This window comes from Leuciscus leuciscus (assembly GCF_965113295.1).
Source record: "Leuciscus leuciscus genome assembly, chromosome: 17".
NCBI classification, from domain to species: domain Eukaryota; kingdom Metazoa; phylum Chordata; class Actinopteri; order Cypriniformes; family Leuciscidae; genus Leuciscus; species Leuciscus leuciscus.
The window spans coordinates 14,184,425-14,196,541 of record NC_138741.1 but is presented as its reverse complement, the minus strand read 5'-3'; the positions used below and the strand labels follow the sequence as shown (position 1 = coordinate 14,196,541).

At 37.0% G+C, this 12,117-nt stretch overlaps 1 protein-coding gene across 1 annotated transcript in view; it reads right to left on the bottom strand.

Annotated features, from left to right (window-relative positions):
* The window catches only part of ush2a (Usher syndrome 2A (autosomal recessive, mild)), a 209,485-nt gene that overhangs the window by 62,231 nt on the left and 135,137 nt on the right, over positions 1–12,117 (bottom strand). The window contains exons 46-50 of the mRNA XM_082142594.1: positions 11,038–11,240; positions 10,086–10,198; positions 5,739–5,937; positions 4,018–4,186; positions 3,674–3,895 (exon numbers count right to left, since the gene is read on the bottom strand). Coding sequence (XP_081998720.1) covers positions 3,674–3,895; positions 4,018–4,186; positions 5,739–5,937; positions 10,086–10,198; positions 11,038–11,240 — 906 coding nt within the window. The remainder of the gene's footprint in view (positions 1–3,673; positions 3,896–4,017; positions 4,187–5,738; positions 5,938–10,085; positions 10,199–11,037; positions 11,241–12,117) is intronic.

Here is a 12,117-nt window from a genome sequence, read left to right as displayed (position 1 = left end):
TGGGTTATATGCCAGGTTATAATTAAGCAACATTGTTAATATTCTGATGATTGTGATGTGTTTTTTATTTGGTCATTATATTTTCTAAGACTGTGTTATAAACTTGTGAAAAAAACTGTGTTAGAGTTGGTAAGTTAATTTGCTACAATCAGTTCAAACGGTATGTTTCAATGAATATATTCAAAATTCTGATTCAATGATTTGGTTGCTTCATTACTAAAAAAAGGTTCACAGATTATTTTTTAATGTATTTAAAGGTTTTTATTCCACTATATACCAAAATAATTACCACTCTTTTTAGTGAAAATAGAATTTAAAACATTTTTTTTCTTTTTTTCTTGTGTTTTAGTTATTTCATTAAACAAACATAATCTTAAACTTAAACTAAAATTGAAAACAATAGCTGTATTCCAACAGTTTTTCAGTAAATGAGTATATGAGTATTTAATCATTTAGATTTTTAGGTATAATGTTAATACCAAATATGAATAAATAACAAGGTAATATAGTATAATAAATATTTTTTTATTTAATTATTTTTATTTTTAACATAAACTATGTCTATGATGCTATGAAATCTGGTCTAAAAAAGTGTTTATTGTCAAACAAAACTCTGTAATCATTCTAACTACTAGAGACTTCGTATGGCAAATAATGCTGGTCTAAATTGATTTATTATTTGACTTATTGATCAATTGATTGTTTCTTTAGTGATTTATACACTGTGCCCAAAAGGTGACAATGTTAATTTTCTTTTGTAATTTGACTAATAGCAGTTGTTTTGAGACTGGATCATGGATTGGTTCACAGGAAGCTTTTCAAACAGCTGATGGCTGTCTCTAACAATTCCATCTCCACTGTGCCGGAGCGCTGCGAGTCCTGACAGGGTAGAGTGTAATGTGTGACAGATCGCACTTTAGGGACCTGGTAATCACATTTCCATCGGCCATCAGCTGGATCTCAGTGGGACATCCTCAGAAAACTGCCTGTGATTCTATTTACACAATCTGGAGGAGCACATGCAGCTTAAACACAATGTCACTGCATTTCTGCACAACAGAGTTCAGAAATTCAAAAAATAACTGTTTTCTATTTTAATATATTTTCTAATGTAATTTGTTCTTGTGATGGCAAAGCTGAATTTTCAGCATCATTTCTCCAGTCTTCAGTGTCACATGATCCTTCAGAAATCATTATAATATGCTGATTTGATGCTCAAGAAACATTAATGATTATTATCAATGTTGTTGCCCAAAATGGTTGTGCATGGAAATAATAAAACAATTTTGTGATAGAATTTTTAGGATTCTTTGATTAATAGAAAGTTCAAAGGAACATGATTTATTTGAAATATTCTAAATGATTTTACTATCACTTTTGATCACTTTAATGCATCCTTGCTGAATAAAAGTATTAATTTCCCAATGTCACGTTTGATCTGCGTTTGATTTGCACTGTTCCCAGTTCAGTTTCCTGTGTTAGTTGATCAGTGGCCATGGTTTTTGATTTGCCCTCATGTGTTATACCTGTGTCATGTTAATAATCTTGTTTGGTCACTAGCAGTTTCCCTGTGTTTCATTCTTTGTAAGACTCATCTGAAAAAAAAAACCCAAGTTATTCTGTTTCCTGTGTTTTTGCTTCCTGCATAGCCTAAGAAGTGTGTTCCTGAGTTTATTCTGATTAAAAAGGAAACTGCTTGTGAATAGATCCAGCTCTTTTATTTTCCACCATTTATTTTCCACACAAACAATTTAACAGTAGTGTATATCATTTTTTGATGGAAGAACGGCCTATAGTTATTAATAATAATAATAATACACACAACTACTTACAAACATAAGCATATCTTATGTTTCTGTTGCTGGTATTTTATAAGAAAAATCAGACTAGCGAGGCCATGCATTACAGTGATTTCATCATGGTTAAGGCACTATGCTTCAAGTTGAATCTGAACACACCCCTTCCCTGTGGTAAAATCCCTGTAACACCTGGTCTCACATATCATCAACATCAAAAATAAGCAAAATATGCAGCTACTCTATATCCCTAATAAAATTTATTAAACACCCAAAGCTTTAACCAAATACATGTTTGTCTACAGCACATTGCAGTTCTGACTCACATAGCATCCTTCTCTGCCAATAGAAGAGGATACCAGCTCATGACATATGCCGTGTTATCTGTCCATTAGCTTATATTTTCAGAGACACTCACTGCTGGTAAAGGAGACAAAACCTTGAGGTGAGTTGGGGTGTCTTTATCAAGGTTAAGTAGCTCATTCAATAATAGAGCAGGCTGACAGCGTCAGGAGCCAGCGTGGAGCTCGCGGCGTGAGCCCTCAGCATCATGAACCAGCGGTGTGGCTACCAGGCAAATGGCCTTTAGTTATCCTAACGGTACTATCCATCATAACATATGCTCTCCCCAGGATGCTCTCTTTAATGAGCGATGACTTCTTCATCTGCCTTATTTCAGTAAGATGAAGGAATGAAGAGAATTTCAAGGTAATGTGAACGAGCGCTGTGGCGTTCAGTGATTTAATCTAGAGAAAAATGTTTCTGCTAGCTTCTGAAATAACTCCAGGTATGTAGTAAAATTAGTGAAGTGATTAAGCTTCCTCAAAAAACAAAAACAAAAAAAAGCAAAAATACAAAAACAGCTTTGAAAAACTGTACATCAAGGACAGGGTGATTAACCAAAGCTTGAAAATGTTTACTGGACCCAATCCCAGTATGCTACCGAAGCCACCTAACGACTTATAGACTGTTTGTGTTTGATAAATACACTGGTGCCGCTGACCTCATGGTGGCCATTAGTTCTGTTGCATCCTGGGAGCCTGCTGTGGGCTTGGCACAGCTCTGGTTGGTGTTTAGATAGACTCAGCTCCATCATCCAGCCTGACAAAGATGGCTGACACCAGGGCCAGTGCCCATCCAGCCCATCTGTGCCCAGGTGCCCACTTTAGTGGGGCACTGCGGGGGAGCCTGGGTGACCCCAAGAGGGTTCAGCTCCTCTGACACTCCTCCACAGTGTCATTAGAAAGTCACTAAGGAGTGAGGGCTAAACTTAGCTGCAAAGAAGTGGCCATTCGTGCTTTGCCCCATTTAAAGTTAGTGCCACATTTTAGTTTTGAATCAGGAGAGGATTTAAGGCTCGAAATAAAGGCATTCCAAACAGTAACAAGCAGCTATGATAAATGGATTGTTCTATGATAAGTGTAATGGGGGACATGCAAAAATGCTGTGCCATCAATAGCATTTACTTCAAGAGGTTATGAAAAATTACGTTCACTCCGCACCGCGTACACACTCTGGTCTGGAACACCACAAACACAGATAACTCTTTTCAACATTGATAATAATAGGAAATGTTTATTAAGAACTAAATAAGCATATTAGAATGTTTTTTGAAGGATCGTGTGACACTGACAACTGGAGTAATGGCTGCTGAAAATTTGCCGTCACATGAATAAAATCACATTTTAAAATATATTAAAATAGAAAACAGTAAATTGTAATAATAATATATTTCACAATATTACTGTTTTACTGTATTGTTGATTAAATAAATGCAGCCTTGATGAACATAAGGGATCCCACTGACCCCAAACATTTGAACAGCAATATACAATACAATTCAACACTGTTCTGCAAGCATGTTTCTGGACGCTCACCTGATACATGTTTATGGGGCCTTCCTTGGTCGGCATCCCCACAGCACACCGCCTCTCTAGGGACCAGCTGTCCTCCACAGCACTGGGAGCTGAAGCCATCATAAAGACGGCCCCCACAGCAGATCTGTCCGGCTCCAAAGCCGTAAGGACTCCCACCACAGCACGAGTCCCCGAGACCGACAGATCCACGCCGTTCCATAGAGTCTGGACAACAGACCTCTCCTACAAAACACGTATAGAACAATCATCTATACACTGTAAAATAATCAATGCTCAGAAAATAAGCAATATTGAGATTGAGATTTTTTGTGCAACCTAACTTGAATTCACATTTGAGTACATACCTGGTGGGACCAGTATGTAATATCCTCCACAGCACTGGTATTGAGACAGAGGCTGGACAAACTGACCTCCACAACACACACTCCCAGAATCCTTTGAAGCTGGAACATAGCGCTCTCCACAACACTGATGGGACTGATTTAGGCTGTGAACGGCCCCTGCACAGCACACCTGCAACAATAAAACACATACACAGATAAAGTTTGCAAAAACATATGCAATTCAAATACATCATCCACACAAGTTTTTCACTCCTCAAGACAATTAAGAAGTAAAGAGGTGGCAATGCTTCAGCCCTGAGGGCCCGCAGAGGCATGTGAGTGCAGGTAGAAATCCAGCCCACCTCTTTGCTCCACAGCGGTGGGCTATATTTAGCCGGACTCCACTGCCTACTTTGGCGAGAAATCAGGACAGGATAGATTCTCTACAGCGCTGAGATGATACTCTTGTGGCGTCTGAAAAATCTGTATTGCCCTGAGCCACTGACATTGTCCTTACCTTCTGGCCCAGCTTCCAGTAGAAAAATGGCATACAGTAAATACCTCCTCTGCTGTGCCTTTGAGAGGTCTGAACTTTTGAACCTACTTGAACCCGGTTTATCAAACTCCTGAGAATTAACCACTATGTGTGAAGACAGTACAAAATAAAGCTTGGGCATACAGTACATAATTGCCATCAAAACACAATTTTAGACCGGGTAAAGTACATTAAAAAGGGTTGTCAAGCGATTAAAGTCCAAATTATATGTATTATCGAAAAAGAAAATCCACTGGATGAAGGCAGAGTGTGAGATTGCAGTCAATTGTAAAATAAATAAATAAATAAAAAATAGACTAATAGGACTTTAAATGGACTAAAGGATTGGAGAAGTCTGTCATTTCACCCAAAAATTGAGATGTGAAGATATGAATAAAATGGGGAAAAAAACATGATTGATCTTCCACAATAAGACTAATAACATGCATTTATAACATAGATGGGAGGAATAAAATATTATGCCAACTATAAACATTTTAATCAATCAAATTAATTGTATATATCAATATTTGCTGGGGGGAATTTAGTGTTGGACAACAAGGGGTCTTAAATGCTTGACAATCGCTAGTCTAGCTTAAATTTTCCTTGACAATAGGAGCATCCCTTATTACAGAAAATATGGAAAATCTATTGAGTCTTTTTTAAATAAAAACTTTTATAATTAAAACAACACATTAAATTGACATTCTTAATTATACCATAGATGACATTTCCTAGTGGCACTAATAAAGAATCAAACAAGCCACCTTTCACAATGTTTTAAACTTTAGATAATGCTGAATTCAAGACGAGCTCCATTAACACATGATCACTAGTGTATAATGTTGCCTCTGTAAAACTCATTTTTCTACTATACTGCTTTACAGCTTTGAGAGCTCTTGTCCTTATCTGAGTTGTGTTCTCTTTGTGAGCTTGTCTCTAGTGTATTACTGTCTGATTTAAGCTGGTGGAGACGTATGGCCTGTGTTTGCTTGCCAAGTTGGCTGTATTTCAATAACACCAGGATGGCAGCAATTGCAGAAGACAAGTTAATCTGTTTACTGAAAACAATCACAGGGACTGTACTTCATAGATAAATACCAGCCACTCAAACTGATACATACGCCACCGTTTCTTCATGGAATAGTTTACGAGCTAAACTAATGGTCTAAGTGTAACACTTTAAATGAGGTTTCTCTGTAGTTACCTGTGTCTCGGGCTTATAACAGGTCTTGCCGCAGAAGTCTTTTTCTGCAGGGCACTCCAGGTACGAGCAGCGAGTCTGAGAAGGAAACACTTGCTGGGATTTCAGCTCCTCACACCACTGCAGAGTCCTTCGCCAAACGTCATATCCTCCCAGAATGCCATTGGGCTGACCAGGTGACAGCCATTCAAGTTGAACTGATCTAACACACACAGTATACAGACACAGCACAGATAAAACACCTTCACAAATATTGCTCACCACTTGGTGTAATGTATATTGTCAAAGTTAAACAGTCTGGTTTTAGCTCATACTTTGTTTTTATTCTATCACTGTCAAGGGGAAGAAGCATGTAATATAATAGAAAAAATGGTGATAATCACCTCATTATATAGCACTTTCTACAACTTACTACAGCCAAATAGATTGTGCTGAGCAGTATGAGTTATGATGTGTGTCATCTTTTCTTTTTCTGATGTACTTCTTGTATTGATTTTCCTCTCCACTCATCATGCAGAAGCTGGCTTTCCACAGAAAAGCACAATTTTTGTTCACTACTGCTTGGTTTGAGATACTGGATAAAATATTGAGACAGGTACCATGTCATTAAAATGATATTAGATTTTTAAGATATTAAGATAATATTAGATATTTATATTACATAATTAAGTTGTACTACAAGAATTACATGGTACCACAATTTAAACATTTTGTAATATTTAGTAGTAGTAACACCAACATTTAGCAACATTAGCCCCTTTCACACAGCAATCCCGGTAAATTACCGTAAAATTGCCAGAACAACTTTACCGGTAAATTGAAAAATGTGCTGTTCACAAAAGCAACAGCGTTCTGGCATTTTACTGGTAACAGACCATTCACACATTAGTTCCAAAATACCAGTAACCTCTGTGATGATGTCATTAACCAGAAGTGACCTCTAAAGTTGTTGACAAATCTCTTCATCCGCCCGGACGAGGAGAAGCGCTTTAGTTTCGGTATCACTCCAATTTGAAGACATTTGTAAACAGTGCTGACTGAGTAAACGCGTCATCTGCGCCATCATTTTATGAAGGGCCCAGAGCCGTTGCAATTTCAACGGCTTCTGATTGGCCCAAATCACTTCTTACGTCAGCGCATGCTGACCTCGTACGTGCAAAATACCGGTAATCTTCAGTAATTTACTGGTAATGTAAACTAATTTATCAGTAAAGACTGTATGTGCGAAAGGGGCTATTGTGTTTCTATATTGTATCATATATTACCAGTGTTGGGGGTAATGCATTACAAGTAACGTGAGTTATGTTATCAGATTACTTTTTTCAAGTAACTAGTAAAGTAACACAGTAACACTTTTTCAAATAAGTAACTCAAGTTCATTTGTTTTCCAATTTATTTACTGATTTACTGTCCCCATGTTGAGAGAAATTGTGAGTAAGTGCAGAGGTGTTGTGTGCGCTGTGTAAACATGATGGTTATTTTAGTTTTAGAAAATGCGAACATATATTTACTCATCTCACTTGCACAAAAACTGATTGGGTATTCCTCGAAATGAATCGAAACTGTACAATGCAAACTCAGAAAAATGTATGCAAACTTGCAATAATTAAATGTTAAATTACACAAATATACCTTGTTTTTAATCTCACTTTATTAACCAATGTCTTTGTTGCTGACATTTGATGATACAACTCAACCATACGAATAAGCAAAAATGACTTTAGATAAACATCACATTTCTGTTAAATTTTTTTATTGCTGAAATAAGTGTTGAACTTTCTTCTCCTGCATTCTATCTTCAGCGATCCAGAATGGCAGCACAGCAGCACAGCTGAAAGGTTTGTTTGAGCTGTGCCCTCTACTGTACAGGCGTGAATTTACATTTCCTCCAGCCTGAGGCTTGTTTGTTGCTGTTTTTTTGTTGTTAAACGTAATGGTTGGTAACGTAATGCATTACTTTCCATAAAAAGTAATTAGTTCCTTTTTTAGGGAGTAACGCAATATTGTGATGCATTTATTTTAAAAGTAACTTTCCCCAACACTGTATATTACCCTGTACTTTAAGGTACTTTTGATCATCTTTAAATTAATACGTTTTAACTGGCACACACTGGGAAACCTGATGTGGCATACTGTAAGCAACTCTTACCTGCCTTAGTAAATAAATAAATAAAACAAGACAAGAAATCAAAACAAAACATAAAAAAAAAAAATTCACAAATGGCGGGGCAGCTTGCTGCTTTAAGGAACATTGCAGAGAGCTATGCTATCAGGAAGAGAAGACAGGGAGGAAAAACAAAAAAGCCATTAAACAAGCCTTTTTTCTTTCTTAACTGTAGCCATAACCTTATGGAAATGTGCTTTTGTTTTCATCATCTTTTTCATCTGCTCTCCACACATGATAATATCCATACCGCTCTGTGATTTGCCTTCCTTTGCTTTTTGCCCATCTCTTTTGTGTTCTGCAAATCTCTTGTCACATATGTAAGACGTGCAGAATGACATAATTACGGTTTGCGAGGGTCTCTCTCCTCTCCTCTGCCCCCTCCCTGATGAGGAAGCTAATTGATAATGAAGGCCCCGGACGACTTAAAGCTGACAGACCTTAGTATCTGATTAGGAAATCATGAAATGTGACAAGGATTCCTTTTTTAAGTACAGACAGAGAATCGTTTGGTGGTTACTGTGTGCCTTTACAACACAAAATATTATTCATGATTACATTCCTTTTGGAGGGTTGGGGGATGGGGAAACAGCTTTGCCATAACAAATGCATTAGTATTATATTACAAAGGGTGTCATTGCTGTCCACCGTTAATCCCTCATGGAGAAAAATAACTGGAATTCATATTGGGCAGCAGCAGCGGGTAAGCCATCGGTTGCAGCACTTGTCATATTTCAATCAAGGCTTAAGCCAGCAACCGATTCCTGTGCCCAGCCCCCACGAACCACCAGAGAAAGAATTAATGAATTAGCTATTGATTAAATTCCACTCGAGCAAATCTAGCGTGGCAAATAAATGAACTGTTTGGGGCATGTGTAGGCCACGGCCAGCCATGTCGGGCCAATCGATCAGTAGTTAGTATTCTATTGGGAGAGAAGTACAACACACTGGTGATATGACATGAGCGTGGGAGACAGCACTGTAGAAAATGTGTGAATTATGGCTTACTATGGCACACAGAGCCCTTGTCCCTTCAAAAACACAATTTTACAGCATTTACACTGTTACACTGTGGCATGTGTAAGATTTTCTTATATTGTGTACAGTCACAGTACAGTCTTATATTGTGTACTTCACTGGATGCAACCCATTTCAAGCTGCTGAAGATGCACTTCATCTAAGAACATTCAATGCAAGACAACAGTAACAGGTGAGAACTATATATCCTATTTCCAGTGGAAATAAAATAAAATAAAATAAAATAATTGTTGCGTAAATGTTGTATAAACAGAGGTTTCAGCGTTTGAGGGGACAAATGTCAAATGCTGACAAAAAACAAGACCATTGGGAACAATCTGCAAAGTCCACTTTACAGTCAGCAATATATAATATAAGGATGCGCAATGCTACATGTAAACATATCATCCAATCAGTGACACTGACACCGCAAATATGTAAATAAGGATGTTAATACAGGGTTTAGGAATGTACAGTGTAAAACTTTAGCTTATGAATACCCTGGATTAATTGTAAACCCTGAAAAATTACGAGCAGTGTTAAACGTGAAGCAAAGGGAGATATTTTCTTTTAAAGAAAGGACTACAACAAACAGCTGATAGGGACTACACAAGCTTCCTCCCCGGTTACTCACATCACAAACCCTAACATTTACATAAACCCTGCCCCGGGAACGTGATTTATAGATTATCATGACAGAATATGCTAATCAATGACTAGAAGATAACTTACACATAAGCTACCTAAATTCATCAACTAACCATTCAGAAATGTCCTGTTGCATTCTACATATTGTTACTTCTTGAGTCTCTCCATCAATGTCTCCATAATTTTATGTTTGAACATTAAAGGCTAAAAGTTTTTGAAATCTTCAGTGCATGTCTGTGTGAGGAGGTAATTGAAGCTCCGCCCCCTGTGCTGGGAGCAGCAGCTCATTTGCATTTCAAGGGACAGACACAAAAACGGTGCGTTTTTGCTCACCCTCAAAAAGTGACAACTTTAACATGCTATATAAAAATATCTGTGGGGTATTTTGAGCTAAAACTTCACTTACACACTCTGGGGACATCAAATACTTATTTTACATCTTGTGAAAAGGGCATTATACCACCCCTTTAACTACTAATTCAAGCATAAAAAGCCCTTCTGTGTCTGCTTGACTGACTCACCTCGAGCTGAGCACCTGAATCTGAGGTTTGCTGATTTGGGCAGGTGTGTCCTCCACCGTGGTCACCTGAGTGCTGTTACTCTTCACACACGCGTACACGGTACACACCTCCACCTAAACACAGAGTATAGCAGTCCAACTGTACAGGTTAAATAAAAAACATGAAAAGGAATCTAAAAGTCTGAGACCACTAAAAAATTGTTCAATTGAAAATGAACACAAATTTAATTAGACAAACATTGCAGAAACATAAATATTAATTCAAAATGTAAAATCCTTATTTTATGCCACCAATTTTCTGGTCGTCATGAAATATATTTTTTTTTACCCTATTTAATTTTTCATCACACATTACTAGTCTTGTGGTGAACAATAAAACATTTTTTGTCGTGGTAATCTTTAATCAAAATCAGAAAATTTGCTTCCGCTCTGGAATGCCATTTCTTCTCTAATGATGTCAGTTTGATGGCTCGGGTTGAATATTTTTTTTACCAATTTTTAAATCATAAAACCTTCAGAGCCTAGATTTTCAATGTGGTCTCAGACCCCAAAGTATAATATACAGTAAATAAAAAAACAATGGTAACACTTTACAATAAGGTTTCATTTGTTAACATTAGTTAATCTATTAATTAACATGAACTAACCATGAGCAATACATTTGTTACTGTATTTGTTAATCTTTGTTAATGTTAGTTAATAAAAATACAGCTGTTCATTGTTTGTTCATGTTACAGTACATTAACTAATGTTAACAAATACAACTTTTGATTTGTATAATGTATTAGTAAATGTTGAAATGAACATTAACAAAGATTAATAAATGCTGTAGAAGTGCAGTTCATTATAAGTTCATGTTAACTAATGTAGTTAACAAATGTTAACATATGAAAACTCATAGTTAAGTGTTACCAAAACAATGTAATTGTGCATTTAGATACAGAAGGCCAGACCTGAATACTGTGTACGGTGAACGGCAAGAGTCCTCCCACTTCCAGTGATCCGGATCCATTGCTAGTGGACTCATAGAGTCGGCCATCCAAATAGACAGAGTACAGTGTGACTGCTCCGTTTGGAACAAGAGGAGCTGCCCATAGCACCCTCACTGCTGTGCTATTTAGGGTCACCACCTCTGGAGGAAAGACCCCCTCGGGTTCTGCAACACAGAGAGAAAGCCACAGTAAATCACCCAGAAGAGCTCAGCGGACTATAGTCCTCATGAAAACATACAGTCATACTGACATAACCCCAGCGCTTTTGAAAAGCTCAAGATTTGTCTCTTTAACCTCTGCCCAAACACAAGACGATGCTTGGGGAAAGCTTGAGGTCCTCATGAAGTCTGCAGTAGTCTCCAAAAGAGTAATACAATGACACCAACAATATCTACAGAAAAAGACCTGAAGGAAAAGCAGTTTTTCATTCTTTTCTCTTTTTTTCAGACTAACATCGTGCAAGTGCTAGCATCAACACACAGCATATTCTACCCTTAATAGTCTCTGAAATGGCTTTGGGCTGCACTTTTCTTTCTGCCTTAGAAAAAGAGCATGAGAGAGACAGAGAGAAAAGGATAAAAAAAGACTGAGGCATTTTCTTAAAGCTGATCTGTGTAGTTTGAATTTTTTTTGGAAGTGTTCAGTCTTTTTTTCAGTCTTTTTGTGGGAGACTGGGAATTTTGTAACTTTGCAGATCTTATACATGCACAAACAGCTACCTAACACACACACACAAAAAAAGGAAAATATGAAAATGCATCATATGAACTAAGAATGAACAATACTTTTACAGCATTTATTAATCTTATTTGATGTTTATTTCAACATTTATTACAAAAACAATTGAACGACTGCATTTTTATTAACTAACATTAACAAAGATTAATAAATAATGTACCAACTGTATTGCTCATTGTTATTTCATGTTAATTAATGCATTAACTAATGTTAACAAATGAGACCTTATTGAAGTTACCTTTTTTTAATGTTAAAATAATTTCTTCTATCCCAGCTTAAAGTGTTCAAAACTACAGTATAAGG